This window comes from Fusarium graminearum, chromosome 4 (assembly GCF_000240135.3).
Source record: "Fusarium graminearum PH-1 chromosome 4, whole genome shotgun sequence".
Lineage (NCBI taxonomy): Eukaryota > Fungi > Ascomycota > Sordariomycetes > Hypocreales > Nectriaceae > Fusarium > Fusarium graminearum.
In genome coordinates, this window is record NC_026477.1 from 7443868 (window position 1) to 7464719 (window position 20852).

The window sequence follows — 20852 nt, forward strand, 5'->3', positions numbered from 1 at the left end:
ATACGGCAGCCAAGATTATGCAGACAGCTCAATGGGGGTTAGGCGTGCAGAGTTCAGGCTCAGTGCAATCGTCTATACCCGCTCACTCGTTGTTTCTTTCACGCCGTTGAGATTTCTTTCAAGCCCACAGAAACCATTCCTTTCAGACTTTTTCCTTTTCAGTATCAAAGTCCGGCGCCTTTGGCTGCCAGCCAGCATTTGAAACACCATATACTATTCGGCCTCCAAAGCTTTTAGAGTATCCACAATGGCGACTTCTGAGCTTGTGTGTCTCAAAAGCCCAGATATGGCGGATGTTGAGGAAATAGTTGAGTAGGCATATATATTTACGTGTAGCAATAATACGAAAAGTATCTGACAACCAAAATCAGTGTCATTGCAGTACCAGGCATATCAGATCACAATCAGTCAGGATGGTTCGGATATGACTCTGGCCCCAACGATGATCTCACAGCAGAGCCACAAGGCTACCATAGTATAAGAGTATCACTATTCAAGTACGATCTTCAGAAAATTTTCATTCGGCCAGGAATTCAGACTATTGCCGCCGAGCTACTTGACGCGGTCTCAAAGCTTGAGGCAAATGCAACCATGGTTCGAAACAATCCAGTCTTAACGAATCTAAAAACTAATAAGGTATAGAAACGAAATCTCTTTTTTATTTGCCATGATATAGGCGGCACAATTCTGAAAGAGGTAGGACTCAAGAATTATCTAGTCCTTTCAGGATTTCTAACACATCATCTAGGCCCTTCTCATGTCTGCCTCGGATGAGTCAAGATTTCCAGCCATTGCCTCTTTACCATGTTATGTCGTACGTTGTTTTGGAGTTTCATTTAACCCCCTACCTCTATATTCTGAGTCTCATACCATCCAGATGTTTTTGGGCTGTCCCCACCAATGTCGAACTATTCCGGCTTTACAACAAGGCCTTGAGCGGCTTGTACAGGGCCTTCCATCCATCGCTGGCGTTCCAGTCACTCTAACCACAAGCCTCGCTAATTTGGTTATCACTATAAATGATGAGTTCCTTAATGCGAACATAAATTTGGATATTTCGATCAGTAATATATTGTCCATCCATAGCGACGAGGGGCTCAGAGTATGTAGAACAAGTTCAGGCCTGCATCCAAATACGCCCATGGTAATTGCTAACTGTCACAGGTGTTCGACCCTTACGAAACGACTATTTCTATGAGGTCTAATGGAGATGACTACAGACACTACCAAATTGGATCGCCTTCGCCTCACTCTTCACTGTTCGACGGCAAAGTCCTTTCAATGGCAGCAGTGTTCTTACCTTCTAAAGTTTACGGCAACAACAAACTACATAGCCGCCACCCTACTGCAAAGATGTGGATGTCGCTAGGGTTTCATAAAATAATCGACCCCGGTACTGCCTCGCTTCAGCCACTCCCCAAGTCAGTTTCAACTGCAATTATAGCGAGAAGGCTAAACGACAAGTCAGTCTACTTCGCTTTCCATGAACCAAATGACGTTGCAGGGCTATTTTCTTCTATTCGACAACACTTGTTTCATAATGGCCCTCATGAAGAACAATTACGTCAAACATTTGAGTTCAGGGATTGGGATATACGTTGTAACTCGGTGGAATCCATGTTTTGTACTTTCTTTGCTGGCCTTCCTCGCCGGTTTTGGCAGGGTACTTTCGACGGTATTTATGCCAATGCCATGGGATCTCACGCATGGTCTTGTCGACTTCTTCTCTCAGCCTTCTATGACCTTCTTTCAGACAATGCACGCAGTCAACCTGACTTCAGTATTACATGGATCTTGGTTAACTTCGACGCTCGAATCACTTCATACCATTGGCTTTTATCCTCCTTGTGCGAACTCCTAAAACATTCCGAGCTTCCATTTACACTCATAATTATCAACAGCAACCCGCTCGACCTGCACCCTTATGAAGATTGTTTCGAGATTATGTCTTTGGATGGGGATATTCCCAACGTTATGTCCGAGGGAGACAGTTCAGTCATGCCTATTGCAAACAGCTCAAACGCGGGCATTCAACCTCAGAGTCCAACAACGCAGGAGCCAAAACACGGCCAAGCTCATAGAAGCGAAATCACTTATCAGAGACAAGATACATTTGGAATTGGTAGCGAGCTACTGAATCTTGTAGTTGAGGCTCCGAGCCTGTACCCCGTCCAAGAGCGTTTGTCGCAGTTGGTTAATGGATGGAGCGAAACATCGAGACATCGAAAACTCTTCTTCGAATGGGCCAGACTTCGTAAGAACCAAATGTCACCGGCCAATGTGGATCAGATTCAAAATATTTCACCTTTAACTGAATTCGATCTTTTCCGACACATCTGGTTGCCATCAAAATCTTTCAAGGTCGTTCGCGAACAGACTTTCGTGGCCGCCAGGTTACTTTGCCATACTTTCCATCCGCTCACAATCAAAGATATCATCTTTCTGGAGCAGAAGACCGACTACGGAACGAGGGTCGGCTACCGGCAAGAGGATGAATGTTGTGGCTCCTCTTCGAGAACATTATATCTCCTTACCGGAGTGATAGATGTTTGCCAGAACGAGGTCCAGTTTCGGGATCCAAGTTTTCGGGACTATTTTATTTCTGAAATATTGGCGAATTATGACGGGCCTATCATTTCCGCTGATAACTTGTCAAGGCAGACTCATGCTCAACTAGCCGAGTGGTGCTTGCGACGCATTAATCTCATTACTCCTCAAGAATGGTCAAAGTTCCGAGTAGTTGATGAAGGTTCTGCTGTTCTTGATTATCATAGCAGATTTCTCTCCTACGCGATCAAGTATTGGCTAAAACATGCCCAGAGAGCAGATGACTACATGGAAACTGCCTTGTCGAAGCAACCAATACTTCATGACAGCGATCTGCTACAAGAATGGGCAAAAGCATACTGGAGTGTCTTGAATCCAGCAACACGAGGCAAGAATAACACTGTGACACCGCTAGCAATCTTCGCCCAACATCAGGCAGAGTCGCTCTTCCTCGATAAAATGTCTCGTTATGAGGAAGATCCTGGCTTCAAAGACATGTGGCTGGAAGCACTACAAGCTTGCGTCAGAGAAGGCAACCTCACTCTTGTTCAGGAACTAATATCTCCTGGGCTACCTGGAGATACCAAGCTAGATGACATATTACTTTGGTGTTTTCCTTCACAAAATGATCTTGTAGTGCGGGAAATCATGGAAATGGCCATGAAGCAATCTATCGGATTCCAGGATCCTTTCAATACTCTAGGATGGGCAGCTTATCATGGACTCCGTGATGTTGTACAGATGCTCATACCACTAATGCCAGAGGACCAAACAGCGATCTCAGGTTGCACCTCGGTCAACTTAGCGTTAGCAGGCTCCAGAATGGATGAGCCAACTGGTTTGGAGATCGTGACTCTTTTAGTAAACGCCAATTATCCCCTGACAGGATCACTAAGTAAAACGACGAGTTTCTCAGCCCTTGATGAGGCCTGCAAACTCGGCATTCCAAGCGTCGCAACGTTCCTCGCCAGATCCGTCTTATCTAGCAACTCCGATTCTAGCAGCGCCAATGAAGGGCGGCCTTCTTGGTTCTCTTCCGCTATTGAGTGTACGCTTAGGGGAACACACAATACAACCCTCAGGCTTTTACTTGACATGGGTTTGGATCACGATTGGCTTGACTTTACGTGGCTGAGTAGCTTAATGGAAGTTATCCGGCCTATGCACCTGTGGCAATGCTGCAAGACACTTAGCTCGTATGCGGTCACGATTGCCGGTGATTCAGAAAGCGTGAGGACCTCTGCGGCGTCAATTTTGCACGAGGCTTTCATTAATGGTTCAATTGCTGTTCTTACAGATTTGTTAAGTTTGTGGGGCGGTATCAAGTCTTCAGAATTTCCAAACATGCTAGAGCCTGTCATTCGTGCCGGAAACGGTGCATTTGACACTTTGAACCTTCTCCTGCATGAAGGATCTACTCAATGCGATGAAGATGCTTATGTTCGGCTTCTGAAAAAACATCTGAGCGATGCAGTGGATCATGGGAATACCGAACTTGCTCGACTTTTGATTAGCAAAGCGCCAATTGCCGACACCAAGATGCCATCAGGGCGATCTATACTACATCACGCTGTGTACAGTGGTTGTAAAGATATGGTCGACTTGTTGATCCAGTCAAACGCAAACTTCAATGTCCGTGATGAGAATGATAATTGGTATCCTATCCATTGTGCATATGATAACCCGAATATATTGAAAGCTCTTCTCACGGGAGGTGCAGATACAAGTGTCAAATCGAACGACGGACAAACTGTGTTATTCTTGGCCTGTCGATGGAATCCAGAGTCAGTCAAGTTGCTTTTGGAGCATGGGTCAAAAGCTTGTTGCTTTGTCTATAATATGACTGAGCTGTCTACTTCGGTGCAATCCAGAAACGAGGATCTTGCGTGCATGTTGCTTGAATGTGGCGCGGATCCCCTCGAGTACTCCGCCAAACAGCTTGACCACCCATTGCTTCATACTTGTGTAGCAAATAATCTACATCGTCTGCTGAAGATGCTACTTCTTTACAACTTTCCAATCGACGAGAAGGACAATTATGGAAATACGGCCTTCAACAGCATTACAAACAAGACCAGCGTTCCAGTTTTAGAAACTCTCAAAACCCGGGGCGCATCAACTGATATCGCAAACGGGGACGGAGAGGTACCTCTGTGCAACGCAATCAGATCCTCCAATGAACCTGTTTTTAAGTGGCTTATCGAACAAGGTGTAAACATCAATGTCAGTATCGGCAAGCAAGGGTCGATTCTTCACATAGCATGTTCCGAGGGAAGTCTCGAGATGGTGAAGCTGCTTTGCAAGAACAACGTGAACCTCTCCTCGGTCAACCATGAAAACAGCACTCCACTTCACGAAGCTCTTCTTCGCTCGGGCAACAACAAAGAGGCTATCGTCAACTACCTACTCACAATGAAGGGATTTGATGTCAACCATAGCAGCGACAGATTAGGCGGCTGTTTAAACATAGCATGTCTTAACACCGATATCAACGTAGTTGAAGCTTTATTGGAGAGAAACGCGATTGTGGATTCAAAAGACAAGATGGGGAGAGCGCCAATACACTTTGCACTTTACCGAACCACTGCTTATATTGAGATTCTCCTGCAAGCGAACGCCACTCTCGAGACTAACGATCTCATGGAACGAAACGCACTACACTTTGCAGTGGTCAGCGGACGACTCGATGTCGTGACTTATGTCCTAGATCGGTACCCAGAATACATTCATCGGACAGATATTGATGGTTGGTCACCGCTTATGTGGGCTGTAAGGATCTGCGGAGAATGGGATACGCAAGAAGACGAGCGCACTAAGATCATGTCAGAACTAATTGCACGAGGTGCAAACCCGCATATTTCTGGCGAAGGACTTGATCAAAAGTGGACAGCGTACGATCTGGCTTATTATTATGGCCATGGCCGAGACGTGATCGACCTTCTGGGACCAAAAGATGAATCAATCCAACGTAGAGAGCTGCAAGACAAAGATCTTGACAACCAGAGAGCTGCAAAAAAGATCGAGTACAGTTTCTGCGACGCATGCTTAATGGTAAGTGCCCTAGTGCAACTCTAAGTAGGAACTTGCTAATTTTCAATGCAGAACAATTATGGACTTAGGTTTCATTGCGATGTGTGCTGGGATTTTGATCTCTGTTTCAAGTGCTATCGCTCTCAAAACATTATTCACCCTAAGCATAGCTTTACTAATCCTAGCGGCTGTTGTTTGTATGCACAGGACCCATCAACAGATGGAAGCTCGTCAGATTCGGATAGTACAGAAGAGGATACAAATGGCGAGGAAGAGGGCGATGGTTCCGGGGGTGGTTCTGGGGGTGGTTCTGGGGATGGGTCTGATGATGGATCAGACAATGATTTGTGCTGAGCGAGAATGTTCAAACTAAGCCAATGTCTAGCATGAATGATAAAGAAATCGGCAAGTGTTTATAGTTATCTTGTGTAAATTCCTTATTTATTTGTCAATTTCTAGAAATCAATCTGGCGTTTTAGGTGGTTAATTAAGAGATGGTAGCTAAGATAGTCAAGATACATATGACCTAGGCTCTGTTAAAGGAATAAGGCATGTCCACACGAGTGCTGGCGTGATACGGAGTTTAGATCAATACCCTGTTATACCGCCATATATCAATCATTGCCAGTACCACCAGGCTATGAGAAAGGAATGACGCTCTTATGAGATAGTTTCAGCTGCATCTTTGAATCACTCATCGTGATAGGTCATGTTCAGATGGTTGACGTCGAGGGTTGAAATTGACATCCACTGAACCTCTAGTGTCGGCAACGTACCCATGCCTTGATATATTTCAATATATAGTCAATCTCTACAAGACATTACGAACATGGCAATACTCACTGTCATGTTATGTAAATCGAATCATCGCTGTTTATTCATAACTTCTATAGCTGCACCACTGAAGTAAGTGGTCAAGGGATCTGTTGCAGTTGTCTCGGTCATCAACTCAAATTGTTCAAGCACGCGGCAACGCACCAGCCTGGGGTGTCGGACCCTCCCCCGCATTACTCTACGATGTAGCGAGCCACTATTGATCCTAGTGCGTTTTCTCCTTGTTTGTTACGACTCTCTCCACTCCAACTTCTTGGAATGGCGACAGATCTCCAGCGTAAACGGCCCTTTATTGTCGGCAACGTACTTAGCGTACCCCGGATTGCTGTCGGCACAGGGATTGAAGTCGACTATTGGTTGCTTGTCATTCATATTCCCACAAGCGATGGTCACCAATGGTACTACATGCATTTCCCCGCAATATCCATTATCAAGATCTTAGTCAATGGAGTTTAGATTGGCTGTATCTGTACCGTGTTCAGTTTTCGTATACGCGAGTGATACCGTAGCTTTGAAAATGGTTTATAAATTTCCACAACATCCCCGGATTCTCAGGAATCACTGCTCTTCTATCTGTTTCTCAACAATTACGTCAAGCAATACTTTCACATCCTCCCTACCTTCACTATCTACTGCTTGTGTTCTCATCATGGGTCTGGGGATTCTTCCCGATCGTCACCTCACCGACGTTCCAGGCACATCCTTTCTCAGCGAGAAGGGCTTACCTGGTAGCTTAGAAGAGGTTACTGTAACCACAGAGAATCATACCAGTCTCAAGCACGATCCAACTGGCAAGATTGTTCTTGTCCCTCAACCATCCAACGACCCCAATGACCCCCTCAACTGGCCAGCATGGAGGAAGCACATGTTTACTGTTTCCATTGGCATTGGCTGCGGTGTTGTAGGCGCCATAGGACCCCTTCTTGGCCCGGCAATGGTTCCTCTTGCTGAGGAATTCGGTGTGCCTCTTCAGAGATTCACTTTGGGTTTCACCGGCTCTCTCCTTATATCCTTGGCTTTCGGTAATCTTTTCTGTAACTCGTTGGCCATGGTTGTCGGCAAGCGACCAGTCTATCTCATCACTGCAGTGGGCTTGTTAGTCACGACTATTTGGAGCGCAGTGGCCAAGGACTTCATCTCTCTCGCTGTGTCCCGTGGTATCCAAGGCTTCTGCATGTCTCCGATGGAGGCCCTGGTCCCTGCATCAATCTCTGATGTTTGGTTTGTTCATCAAAGAGGACTTCAGAATGCCATCTTCAATCTCGGTGTTCTTGGTGGTATCAACCTTGCTTCGCCGATTGGTATGTTCAAGGGTTTCTCAATCATGTTTTACCATTGCTAATACCCTACGATCAGCCGGTGCTATCATCAACCAATACGGATACAAGACCTGTCTCTGGATCATGGCCGGTGCCTTTGGCGTTCAGCTCTTGCTCACAATTTTTTTCATGCCCGAGACAACATACAAGCGCAATACCGACCCAGGTGTCCTGGACACTCCAATGCAGAAACTGTCGACTATTGATGAGAAGAAGGAATCAGTATCAGAGGTTGAAAACACTGTTACAGCCCGTGATGGTACATCCATTCCCGAAAAGCACTCTTTTATACATGAACTGCGACCCTGGAGCGGTTATTACGATTCATCTGGGTTCTTGTATAGTATCTATGCGCCATTTAAAATGCTCGGGTCTCCAGTGGTCATCTGGGGATGTTTCCTGCTAACCATTTGCTTGAACTGGCTGGTTCTGCTCGCCAATACTCAGTCTCAAATCTTCAGTGGACCTCCGTACAACTTTTCTGTTGCCCAGGTCGGATTGACGAATCTTTCGTCCTTTGTTGGAACATTTATTGCAACTGCATTGGCTGGCCTAATAGTGGATGGACTGGCCAAGTTTATGGCGGGAAGAAACCAGGGAGTCTATGGTAAGTTCCTATCATGCAGTTACGTGCACAGCCAAATGCTAATCCATATGTTGCAGAACCAGAGTTTCGTCTCCCAATTCTTGCTCTACTGGCCACCCTCAGTGCCAGTGGATTCTTCGGCTGGGGCCAGAGTCTCTCCAAGGGCGAACCGTGGTCTATTCCTGTCATCCTCTGTCTAGGACTTATCAACGTTGGGATCCAATTGGGAATCGTCGGTGTCGTGTCCTATGTGGTCGACTCCCATCGTCACGAGGCAGTCGAATCTTATGCTATGATGAGCTTCGCGAAGAATATCTTTGGGTTCGGTATGACCTTTTATATGAATGATTGGATCGCACTTCAAGGTGTGAGGGATGCATTTTTTGTAATTGGAGGTATTACGATTGGTGTGAGTATGGCCACGATTCCTATGTATATCTTTGGAAAGAGGGCGCGTAGCTTTGCATTTCGCAATGGCTTCCTTGCATAAAGTCGGCATCCATATATATAGCTATAAGACATATTTGATTTAAGGAACTTTCTGAAATGATTATTTGACTTTCCAGTTCACTGATAAATGTCCAAGGCAGAAACCCTCTTATGCAATAGCTTGGGCATTACCTAGGCTCTTTTCGAGATGCGTTCCCAGGACCTTTTCCATCAAATTTGTGGAAGGAATTGCTTACTAACACGTTTCTCAAGTAGAACAACTGTATTTAAGTTAGCTCCTAACTGGGACACTTATAGTAACCTTCATCCAGAATCTGTTGAACGCGAAGGGTATCACGTGTATGGTCACGTGACCATATTACATATATAGCACGATAATTGTTTTTCAGTCTGTAGGCCGGAGACTCAGTCTTATCAATATAATCAAAATATTCAACAAAGGATCCGTCTATACAGAGGGATATGTATCTCTCCTCTGTCTGCAGCCCTTCAACTTGGAGCTTATTTATCAGTACATTTTCGTATCACTATCTCATAACAATTTCACCCACCAATTCAGGCGAGGTACAAGGATCGCCGGCAACAGCCGAAATTGCCTTATCCACTACACTGTCCTTGACACGCTACAACCCCCACAGATTCGCTATGCGACAGGATATTGGGGGTTACAATTACGATTTCCTAATGATATCTCGGCATTGAGTTAAGATGATGTTTGGCTGCAGGGTCCCCCAGACTCGAGTAATCGACCTCACCCACCATAGAACCACCATTCACCACGTGGGTTCGTACAAAGCTGTTGTTTACAGGCCCAATTTGAGAAGGCAATTTCATCACGTTGGTTCGTGGGGCATATAATGCCACCTCTCACTATAGAATCGCCAGTTGTGACAAAAAAGTCATATGATTTGGGGGCGATGGAATTGCATTATCCATTATCCATGTAGAGATTTGCCTGTACAGGGTACGCCTTGACAGTCTCCAACCCTGGATCTTGTTGAACGGTGATAAGGCAGTTAGTAAAATTAATAGATCAGCAAGCGTGTTCATGCCGCTTTATCCTGGAGCGACTTATCGTCTGGTATCTTGAATACGACTGTGTATGTCCTGCTATATCGCCATCGTGTCGTGTTATGCCGCATGACCGTTGTGATTTCTTTAGCGGCTATGCCAGACTTGGCAAGGTCAGTTTGTTGAGGTATGTGCTCCTTATTTATGGGGTTCAAAGTATAGGGTAAGATGTGGTATTTTGGCTTGGTTCATGGTTATGTAGTGAGAATTGGCTTTCAGAACCGTTCTGCAGAGTCTGTATGATTCCATTTTTATTCTCTTTTACTAAGTCCAATACTTCAAGGCCTCTAGTTCTAGTTTTTGTCTTGCTTTGAGAATCTATCGTAAATGATGGTGGTCACGCGTGCAATGATACATGTGTGTAATAATCTCCTCCCGCGGGAATTGTCCATAGCTACCCTTCAAGATATCAACACGTGGAATGACCCTGTCGCCCAGGCGTCAATCATCTTGAATAACGCCCGCCATGACTCGTAGAGATAATCGTTAGATACAAAACCTTTTTGGGCTGAGATTAGGTTGATCAAGCACGCGTCAGAATCCAATGGTCTCAACACGATTCAACAAAACGCGCCATTCGAAACGGCGCAAAAGGGACCAATAGCGGTGTAATCAGCTACATCAGATACGGTAACTAGCTTGGATAGACTAGGCTGCATCGGCAATGTCAACTGACTCGGACAGAGCAAGCGACGTCAGATACGGCAACTAGCTCGGATAGGACCCGTCCAATTTACAAGGGTGGGTGGTACCCGTCTTTCTAGAACTGTTCTTCATAAGACCCTTTGTTTCGGATTGTCTCAGCTTTTCTGACCACGTGGTGTTCGTATCACAGCCACTCACTGAACACATTGTCAAGATGGGACTAAGTCCAGAACTCAACACTTCACGGACGAAGGGTACATACAGTAACAATCAAGAGACTGTTGTCGATCTTATCCATTTCTTCGGCAGTCTTATCCGAGCAGGGCAAATCCATGTAGTATTAATATTATCTGCCGGCCAGGGACCCATGTTTTTTGTAGCAAGACTCGATATTATCGTGCAAAGACCCAACTACATTGCAACTCTATTCAAAAGACTAACTTTATCCAGCAACTGTCATCCAACGTCCCGCAAGGCACCTCTCACAACCCCATGATAGGTCCCTTAGTTATTAAACTACAAAGCTTTGTCCCCATAATCTACCTAGTTAGCCTCAGCTCCCTGGGCACCACACTTCTTCTCGCAGTAGTAGGTGAACTGTATTGAAGGTTAGCAAAGACTTATTTGACGACTGTCATGCCAATGAGAAATGGTACTTACCTCATCACCGCCAATGTGCCAGTCCCGAGACCCGCAAACAAGACCATCCTATCACGGAGTTAATTTGTCTCAGTATCAATACGTCGGGTATTCTTACAAAGTTGCAGTCAGGGCACTTATCCCACTGGTTGTTACCAGTGTTGCGGTTCCTGTAGTAGTCGCAAGCGCATCTGGTGGCGTCGGGAAGAATCTCGTAGTTTACACGCCAGTTGTAGCTGACGCTGAAGGGAGTTCCTCCGTTGGAAGCGTACTTGCGGTTGGTGACGCAAACGGCCTGGTTGTGAAGCTTGGCCGAGGCACTATGATACAAGTGTTAATAAAAGATGAGATATGAAGAGAGAGTGCTTCTTACATCTCCATGAGGGCAAGGAGGGTGGCGAGAGTGAAGATCTGCATTGTGTAAAGAGTTTTGGGGTTGTGGAACTTGAAGTGTGATGAAGTTAATGGTATGATTGTGAATGTGAATGTTCAGAGGAGGAGCGTGGGAATTTTTATAGTTTTTATTGGCTTCCTTTGACCGCTTCTATGATTGAACACCAGACCTTGTTGTAATTGACTGGCCAGCTCCAGAACCGGAAGGTCCAATTTCACCATTGTTGATGAGTTTGACCTCTTGGCTTTTGCCTGGGCCTGGGCCTTGTCAGTTTCTGTCTTACAGACAGTAGCAACTTCTTCCTCTTCTTAACTCGGTTAATCATTCGTCAAAGACTCGAGTCAGTTCATTCTGGGTCATGGTCAAAGAGCACATTTCGTCAATGCTGGTCCCTTGCTGCGACTCGCTAACCGCTTTCACGCCTTTCGTATAACGCAATGGCTCAAAAGATAAGTTATCAACAACTCATATCATGAGACAAGACTTTACACATTGGACATAAAGGTTCTCATGAGGTTATAGCTTTAGTCTCCTGCCATTTTGATATCGGCAGTTGGATTTAGACAAATGTTACTATTCACAAGTAGAAAGGCTAGAAGCACGTGCACTGATATTACGATTCCTAATCGTGGAAAAATATTATCAGCCGTTAGACAGGTCCACAACTAGTGCCTCGCTCTCATTAAAGTAAACTTTAAGTTTATACTAAGGCTATCACAAACATCAGCCTAAATGCCGTATGATAACAGTGAGCAAATTACACAAGACAGAGACTTGGCCATCGGAACGATATCCGAATTATTCATGTATAAAACATCAAGATATCTCTCACTTGGAGATATTTTTCACCACCAAGCTCTTCATCATACACTCCAGCTTTCACCTCAACAATGATTCCCTCTACCGTTCTCTTTCTCGGCTTGGCCGCTGTCGCCAATGCCGTTCCCTTCATGACCGAACGGGATCTCAACTCAACCATTTGGACTCCTGAGCATGTTCTGCAGCAGGACGAGGTCATCCTCTATGGCGAGGGCCGCAGTACGTTCTATTTACATCAATCATGATGGATTGTTCACTAACAAAGTACAGTGGAGGTTGTTCATGTCAGTGTCTACGAGAAGCTTCTCGAGTCTGAGGGCATCAACCCCATCACTCCCGAGATTGACCACGACTGGATCAAGGCCGGAGCCAAGGCCAAGGGCAAGGCCAAGGCTCCCCGCGATCTCGAGGAGCGTCAGTCCTGCGGATCCACGACCTCGTACGTGACTGATCGCTCTGAGCGCTTTGTCGACTGGGACGTGCAGATGTCCCCCGTCGTCATCGGCCGAGGCCGAAACGGCATTGATGTTACAGTCGCCTCCTCCTACAGTGTTTCCAACGGCGTCAGTGTCAGCGGCGGTCTTGACCTCACAGCTATCAAGAACCGTCTCGGCGCCAGCTTCGGTGTTGACTACTCCCGCACCTGGACCACCCAGGCCAGTGTTTTGGTCCGCGGCACCGTGTCAGAGGGTGAGACTGGTGTTGTCATCACTCGACCTTGGACCAACCGCCGCTACGGACGTGCTTTCCGCGGTTGCGTTGGATCCATGCAGCAGACTGGTACCTGGATGGCTGATTCTCACGAGGAGGGTTCTTACGAGGGTGTTCGATGGGTTGCTGGTGCCATTACCATGTGCATCAAGCGACAGAGCGGCATTCCTCTGAGCCGCTGCAACGGTGGCGGTAACTTCCGTTAATCTATCAATCGGTTAGAGTACTTGGCGACTTGGAAGGGCAAGAGGCAATCTGGAACGATAGATTGCCGAGCAGGAAAGCGCTATAGGACTATGGGATGACTGTTGATCTTTTGGGGTGGTACTGTTGGGAGCATTTCTTTTTGAACTTGGAAAGGAGGACTCGCTAACGAACGAATAGTACTAGTACATAATTCTATACTCTAGGTTAATCCTATTGCAATATTTAATTAAATAAATTATGCCTGATAAAACATCTGTAAAGGGCCTTAACAGTAACTTCATGTGTAAAAATAACTTTTCAGCTGAATTTAACTAGCATAATTATATCAAGCATAACCTAGTTTCCAGAACATTTTGTTATTATGCTCCGCTCCAGCATTAGCATACTCCACATGAGGTCTCAGCGTGATCTCTTCCTCATTTAGTTCAGCTATCTGGCCACTCCTAGATGGATCCGTGACAAATTGCTCAACGGCTCTGATCAAGGTCGACATTGGCGTGATTACCATGAACCTGAATAGTTCCTTGTCGGGAGCAATATTTGTTTCTGTGGTATCTGTCAGCAAGATATTGGTGTTTGCACATATCAGTGTGCTTACCTAAAGCTCCAGGTGCAAGGGCGTTGATTTGGATTTTCGGTTCTTGGAGTCTGACTGCCATTGATCGAACAAGGCCCACGATACCGGCTTTGGAGGTTGAGTAGAGTGGAGAAACGGGAAATGGGTAAAAGGCAGCTGATGATGATGTGCAAACAATGGAGCCTCTGGAGTCCGGGAGTCGACTGCCTATCTCGTTCTTGAGCATATAATGAACGGCAAGGCTGACACCTGGTCATGCTGATTAGCACACATGATATATGAAACTCATTATTAGTCAATACTGACTGTATATCACCCCATTCAAATTAATATCCTGCATTCTCAACTGTGGCTTCCTAGGAAACTCAGTCGGAACACAATCCAGAGCTCCAACAACTGGATCAGAGATTCCCGCGTTGGCAATCACAATATCGATTCGATCACCATGCTCACGGTATGCCTGATCAAAGACTGCGTACTGGCCTTCCCACGAAGACACATCGCACCATTTGAAGCTGACCGTAGCTTTGGGGTATTCCTTTGCTACTTGTGCAACCACGTCTGGGCCTGTCTTTGAGTTCACATCTAGAACAGCTACCATGTGACCTTGGGAGGCGAAGTGACGGGTGATGGCTAGACCAATGCCACTTGCACCTCCGGTTACGATGACGGAGAGGCGGGGAGATGAGGCGTCTGTGGGAGCGTCGAGTGATGGTGACATTTTGGAAGTGTCGGTGATTTTGTGACTGAGGACAAGTGATGGATGGGCAATTCAGTTCGATTGTCAATTCTATAAGTTCTATTACTTGAGAGTTACATAAGAGTGGAGATCATTCGGAGTGACTTGGACGCTTGCCGATGCCCATGTAGTGCATTTGCCGCGGATCAGCGATACCTTGTCAGGTGACTACCACCATGTCATGCATCGGCGGCAACGGCACCTGCAGATCAGACCTGGAGTTGTATTCTATGCATGAACTCCGCTGGTGTTATATCTAAGTTTATGATCTAGTTACATTACTATTATCCGCAATACAACAGTAGTCAACATTGCATCCCATCCTTACCCAATCTTACTCCAATTCACAATGACTGAGATTCTGGCTTCTTCCGATATTTTAGACAATGTCAAGGGAAGAATAGTCGTTATGACAGGTAAACTATTCAACCTCTACCTCATATCAGTCACTAACACATAATACCTCCAGGTGGTGCCCAAGGCATCGGCGCAACAACCGTGTCCATCTTATACGAGAGAGGCGCCCACGTTTACTTCGGCGACTGGGACGATGTGAAAGGAAACCAAGTCGTCCAAAATCTCCAGTCAAGCCCATCAAGCAAAAATGGCGGATCCGTTCATTTTCAGAAACTCGACGTTTGCGACTACAACGCGCAACTACAACTCTTTAAAACTCCCTTCGACGAAAAAGGTCATGTCGATATTGCCATCTCTTGCGCTGCTGTGACAGAGCCTGCTGGAGATTGGTTTGCACCAGATAATCTGAACATGGAGACTGTCATGACGGAGCCGACAGTACTCAGCAAAAGTGTCGAAATTAACTTGACGAGTGTGATATTTTTCTGCCGAATCGCTCTCGCTTTCATGAGCGCTGATAGAAGTCCCTCTGCAACAAGAGACGTATCCAAATCCATCGTCCTTGTATCCTCGATCGCTGGGATCACAGAGGCCCCCGGCCTTTACGCCTACAGCTCCGCCAAGCATGGTATTATAGGACTCATGAGGTCTCTCCGAGGACCTGGTGTAACTAACTTTGACGTTCGCATCAACGCGGTGTGTCCTTGGGCGACGGATACACAAATGATTGACAAAGTGCGTTCTTTTTGGGAGAGGAACCGTCTACCTATCAACAAGCCCGCTGAGGTGGGAAGTCTCATCGTTCAACTGGCGGCTGACAAGACTTTGAACGGTAAATCTGTTTTGGTCGCTGGTGGTAGAGGGTTTGATACAGAGGAGGGAATTGATAGGACAATGCCGGAGTGGTTTGGGGAGTTTACGGAAGAGTTTCTGCGTGGGCAAGAGGTTCTCGGCACGGTAAGAGCCTATTTTATCTCCAATAGTGTTCGTGCTGGAGTATTGGCTAACATTTCATTACTAGGGCGGTCAATGGTCTGGAAGATAAAGATATTGACAACTTGGGTATCTGCGTGGCATCCAATTTGATCTACAATATCTGATTATGGAGATGGAACATAAAATTGGCTCAACATGTCGGCAAATGGCTCCATCTCAAACAAAAAGTTGTCCGTTCCCTGTACCGATATCCCATTCCAGTTCATATCCGACCCTCCCAATGTCGAGGGCAGAGATTCACTCCCGCCTGGATGTCCAGATAATGGGTTATCAGTAAATACGTGACATCCATCTGGTACACGCCAAGGATTCCCCAGGGCGTGCGCCGCCTGTGCTGCTTGTTGCAACATCCACAGCCCACCAGAAGTCTCATTTCCTAAGGTAGGTGGTGCAGTAGCTGTCGAAGCGAATGCCGTCATTTCCGCACCAGGAGAATCTGCTGGTGGACTCTTTTCTTGATTTACGACAAAGATCTGACTCAAAAATTGTCCGTTACTCTTTCTCCGGGGTGGAACGAGTCGCTCGCGATAGTTCTGTAATGCACTGCGAAGCTCCGTCAAAACCTCTAGATACCGATGTGCCTGAGGACTTGTCCGATCTAGATCCCGAATGATACCAATCCCGCTGTGTAGTGCTACGTCTGTCTCGCATGCTGCCGATACTTCTGAAAATGACAGGTCTACGAAGAGCGAAAGGCCCAGAATTAGACAGGCGCTGAATATCCAAGCTCTGATAAATCATGTCAGCGTTTGTCATTGCCTGGTCAGAAGATGATACTTACTTGAGTAGTTGCATATTCTGTATCAGTAGGCCAACCAATTGCGTTTTCCGAGTCGTTTCTATGAGTAAGACCGCGGCATCAATGCATACTTGCGCTAGTTCTCTCATTTCGCGATCGTTTGTATGACATGGTAAAGTAGACGAGGCAGTACTTAATGGACCCAGGCGTCGCAGTCTTATAAGCATATGGGAGATAAGCAGTGGTCTGGTTGCTAGCATGACAGTGTAATAATAGAACGCAGAGACGGCAAAGTTGCCCAACACCTGACGTCTTTGTACCAAAGATATTGGAGAGCTGACAGTGCATGTCCTCATGCTGAACGGTAGTGCTGAACTCCAGTCTCGAAGTCGACTTAGGAGATCTCTTATCAAGGCCACGCCTGTCTCGTGTTTGCTGTCGAGGTGGATTGTAATCTGCTCGAGGATGACACAAACCCCATAGGTCGACGACATGGATGTAAATTCAGGTGTGCATGGTTCTGGACCATCTGGAACTGTAAATGGCGTTGTTTCTGATGCTTGTCCTGTGCTTAAGGCCGGTGGTTGGCCCAGCACCGCCCCGAATGAAATCTCTATTATTCGCAGGCTTTTCCACACCTGAAGCCTGCATGATGTCAGAGTTATGTGATCTCCGTGTAATCCTATGTGCATACTGGGTCGGTGTCACTCACCTGAATCTATGCGTTTTCGGTGCCAGATTGTTGTAGGACTTCGATTTATGCAATTCGAGGGCATGTGCGAGACGAGTCGCCACGCCAAGATATATGAAAGCTCCCCTTCGCTGACACCCACACATCATGTACATAGTCATCATCAGGAATATTGCTACAAGATCACCTGTAGGGTCTAGTAGCATCTCCCCGAAGGCCAATTTCTGGCCGCGCTCGAAATGCTTTTGCGCGTGGTACAGACTTTTTGGGGTAGTTCTACAGCCCTGTCCTCCGATGGCGATAGCCAAATCTATCAAGGCGCACTTTTGACGAGACGCGCTCAGATTGTTGGAACGTTGTTCCCTGGTTTTCTCTGTCTCTTCGAGCATCGTCAACATCTGTTCTGGGGAGTAGATGTATATTATTCCGGTCGTCTGGAAAGATGTTATTAGTCACGCATTTATTGTACCCCAATGCCTTCCATACCGCTATCAAGAATCTCTGGATATAGTCTCTTTTCTCTTCGAGGGTGAGATCGCTTTCTGAACTCATGTCGTCAGAAGGTTTAGAATATACCGACTGGAGCATAGCCTTGGCTTTTTCTTTATCGGTAAATGGAGACGGGCCCATGTAGTGTTGGAATGCATGGCGCAGAAAGTCGAGGAAAGAAAGAGACGGGGAGTCACCCATCGAGACTATGAAGCTGGTCAGCATGCCGAAAAATCAAGTAGAGTTGTTTTTCAATGGCATTCACTTACACTTTTCGTTTTCTGGAGTTTGGTGTCGACTGCCAACGTTTGACATGGATGATGAGAATGTGGTGTCGGGTGTCGGATGAGACTGTGGTTCCTGGGTAGATTCAGGCGTCTGTGGCGCTTCAACTTGAGTGCTCGTGCTGTCGCTATTGACTGATGATGGTAGGTCACGACAGACGATATATTCTAGATTATAGTATTCATCGCTGGCGTTTGAGGAGGCCGTGTCTCTCGTCCGTTCTGCTGCTCGACGCTGTGCTTTGCTGCTCTGGCGACGGGGACGAGCAGCTTCTGGGTCATAGATGCAATAGGGGATGCAGTCTCTCCTTCGGCAATTGGCGCATGGTGATTGGGAGTCACATCGTTTCTTGCTGTTTTGACAAGGAACACAAGCCTTGACGGCGCGTCTACGATCTTCGGCGCGTACTTTTGGACGGGGCATTATCACGACAATGATAGCGGCAATAACACTGAGTGATGTCTGAAGATGGACTGAGAGTCAAAGTGGGCATTGAATTCGAGATGCTAACTACCGTCCGTCGAGCCGAACCTTGATACCCTGGACCATGTTTTGTGCGGGGAAGGAAAGAGTTCCGAGTCCCCCTGATCCACAATAGAGGAGTTGATGAAGGTGGAGATGGAGATGGAAGGTATGGGTGGGGATCAAATGTAGGTTTCGGCAAGTGCACTCAAGATACGTACCGGATAGCGGTTGCCCGGGCTTGTTTAACAGTCCGTCCGGGCTAGGACCGTTACCCTGCAGGACACGAGTCATTTTACCAAGAAATAAAAGATTCAACATGTCGTTGACGTCTCATCAACATCGTTACCTGACTCCAATTGCAACTACACTATTTCTTATAACATGACGACACTAAACCATTCCCAGTTAGGCGACATCAAAGGCCTCAAACACGATGACAAAGGCGTAGCCCAGTTTCTTGGCATCCAGTACGCAACTATAGCTCATCGTTTTGCTGCTCCACAGCTACGAACCGACTATATAGGCACAATTGACGCGACTCGTCGAGGGTGAGTTGTTGGTCATATCCAAGGCCACTATATGTCAAGCTAACATAATAATTTCACAGCCCACCTGTTGTTAGATCTCCAGTAGCGTTGGGCATTGAATACAGTCTCATCCAACAGTCCCTCGACATACCCGAATACCCTCCCATATCTGACCTAAATGGCTTGAATCTCGACATAACTATTCCGCAACAAGTCTCCGCTAACAAAGATGCAAAATTCCCTGTTCTTGTTTTCATCCATGGAGGGGCTTATCTTATGGGCGATAGTGGCGCTCCTCATCAGGACATGGGCGCTTTTGTCGCATATTCCCAGTCCATTGGAAAGCCAGTCGTCGGTGTCTCTATCAAGTAGGGGGCCTATTCCCCAAAAGAAATACTTCGCATTTGCTGACATCTTATAGCTATCGACTTGGAGTTGCGGGCTTCCTTGACAGCAACGAGCTGAGAGCATCAGGTGCCCCAGCCAACAGGGGCCTTCTCGATCAAAAGACAGCATTCCAGTGGCTTCGACGCCATATTGGCGGATTCTCGGGCGACCCAGCTCGTATCATAGCCATAGGCCAGAGTGCAGGAGCAAGTATGTATCCATCATGAGACTATTCAGCGCACAGTTCGGCTGACTGTTATACCAAGGCTCCGTCATGAACCTCCTTGACTTGGAATCTGGAGACACGCTTTTCGACCGCGCCATTTGCCTAAGTGGAAACAATTTGGCTGTCCCCGTATGTACTAGGTCCCACGCTCAGGACGCGTACAAATCCGTACTCGAGTGCCTTGCGATAGACTCAACCCTGTCGAGCGAGGACCAAGTCAAAGCATTGATCGCCACCTCTGCCGAGGATATCCTTTCCAAGGTTTCTCTTTCCATCATTATGACGCCGGTGAAAGATAAGGATGATGAAATACCCTCCTTTGGAAGCATGAAGGCGTATTTGGCCTCGCGTCAATACAAAACACCTTTAATGGCTGGTTCGACTGATTTTGATGCGGTCATCTTTCAAGCTTTGGGAGTTTTTGGAGGCCGAGAGCAAGGTGCTTTAGCTCGAGACTTTGTCAAATATTTGACTGATAACGTTCCTTCGACACATCACACAAAACTAGAGGACCTTGTCTCTTTATACAATATCTCGGCAACAGACAACAACGATGAGGAGACCGTCACCAAGATTGTGCAGTTCGCCACAGATCTCACGTTTTACGCCACGACAAAGTACCACGTTTCCTACTGGCCTACTCAGTCGTGGATGTACTACCTCAACGAATCCAACCCGTGGGAAGGTCCTTACCAAGGTCGTTCATCTCACTGCCTTGATACGGCGTATCTCTTCTTGAACTTCAGTGGCGTCATGAGTGAATCGCAGAAAAAGACAGCGACGGAGTTTGCTCGCGACGTCATCGAGTTCACATACGGAGAGTCGCCATGGGGTGAGTACCATGCTTCTGGGGATACGAAAGTGTATGGTACACCTGGAAAAGGTCAGGCGCCGTCTCAGGAAATTCAAGATCTTTGGACGGAAATAGGACTGGATAACTTGTTTCAAGGATGGCATGCTTTCTTCGCAAAATCGTAGTTGATAGTGTTGGATAATGATATGGTAACCTTATTGACCTCTTGCTGCAAAAACACTTGTAGGATGACTGGCTTTTCAAGAGACAGGGAATTTCTATCTAGAATGAACGCCCTGATCAATTAGAAGACTCGATTTTCCAATTTC

The 20852-nt window shown here is 46.6% G+C and overlaps 8 protein-coding genes across 8 annotated transcripts; 5 read left to right on the forward strand and 3 right to left on the reverse strand.

Moving 5' to 3' along the window:
- Window positions 1–247: 247 nt before the first annotated feature.
- Window positions 248–5931, forward strand: FGSG_09129 (uncharacterized protein; the record flags this gene model as incomplete). The annotated part of the gene is made up of 6 exons (XM_011330357.1): window positions 248–312; window positions 372–594; window positions 643–696; window positions 749–814; window positions 1165–5598; window positions 5650–5931. The coding sequence occupies 6 exons, from the start codon at window positions 248–250 to the stop codon at window positions 5929–5931; spliced, it is 5124 nt and encodes a 1707-aa protein (XP_011328659.1).
- Window positions 5932–7060: 1129 nt separating this feature from the next.
- On the forward strand, window positions 7061–8806 carry FGSG_09128 (uncharacterized protein; the record flags this gene model as incomplete). The annotated part of the gene is made up of 3 exons (XM_011330358.1): window positions 7061–7712; window positions 7768–8337; window positions 8394–8806. The coding sequence occupies 3 exons, from the start codon at window positions 7061–7063 to the stop codon at window positions 8804–8806; spliced, it is 1635 nt and encodes a 544-aa protein (XP_011328660.1).
- Window positions 8807–11025: 2219 nt separating this feature from the next.
- FGSG_09127 (uncharacterized protein) lies at window positions 11026–11538 on the reverse strand (the record flags this gene model as incomplete). Its single annotated transcript, XM_011330359.1, has 4 exons — window positions 11026–11079; window positions 11143–11190; window positions 11240–11441; window positions 11495–11538. The coding sequence occupies 4 exons, from the start codon at window positions 11536–11538 to the stop codon at window positions 11026–11028; spliced, it is 348 nt and encodes a 115-aa protein (XP_011328661.1).
- Window positions 11539–12405: 867 nt separating this feature from the next.
- FGSG_09126 (uncharacterized protein) lies at window positions 12406–13251 on the forward strand (the record flags this gene model as incomplete). The annotated part of the gene is made up of 2 exons (XM_011330360.1): window positions 12406–12553; window positions 12605–13251. 2 exons carry the CDS (start codon window positions 12406–12408, stop codon window positions 13249–13251), a joined length of 795 nt encoding a protein of 264 aa, XP_011328662.1.
- A 326-nt stretch (window positions 13252–13577) lies between these two features.
- Window positions 13578–14550, reverse strand: FGSG_09125 (uncharacterized protein; the record flags this gene model as incomplete). Its single annotated transcript, XM_011330361.1, has 3 exons — window positions 13578–13798; window positions 13851–14078; window positions 14136–14550. The coding sequence occupies 3 exons, from the start codon at window positions 14548–14550 to the stop codon at window positions 13578–13580; spliced, it is 864 nt and encodes a 287-aa protein (XP_011328663.1).
- A 367-nt stretch (window positions 14551–14917) lies between these two features.
- FGSG_09124 (uncharacterized protein) lies at window positions 14918–15970 on the forward strand (the record flags this gene model as incomplete). Its single annotated transcript, XM_011330362.1, has 3 exons — window positions 14918–14984; window positions 15038–15882; window positions 15947–15970. 3 exons carry the CDS (start codon window positions 14918–14920, stop codon window positions 15968–15970), a joined length of 936 nt encoding a protein of 311 aa, XP_011328664.1.
- Window positions 15971–16025: 55 nt separating this feature from the next.
- On the reverse strand, window positions 16026–18548 carry FGSG_09123 (uncharacterized protein; the record flags this gene model as incomplete). The annotated part of the gene is made up of 5 exons (XM_011330363.1): window positions 16026–16650; window positions 16703–17305; window positions 17373–17785; window positions 17838–18046; window positions 18110–18548. The coding sequence occupies 5 exons, from the start codon at window positions 18546–18548 to the stop codon at window positions 16026–16028; spliced, it is 2289 nt and encodes a 762-aa protein (XP_011328665.1).
- A 423-nt stretch (window positions 18549–18971) lies between these two features.
- FGSG_09122 (uncharacterized protein) lies at window positions 18972–20708 on the forward strand (the record flags this gene model as incomplete). Its single annotated transcript, XM_011330364.1, has 4 exons — window positions 18972–19138; window positions 19198–19485; window positions 19539–19714; window positions 19771–20708. 4 exons carry the CDS (start codon window positions 18972–18974, stop codon window positions 20706–20708), a joined length of 1569 nt encoding a protein of 522 aa, XP_011328666.1.
- Between the last annotated feature and the right edge of the window lie 144 nt (window positions 20709–20852).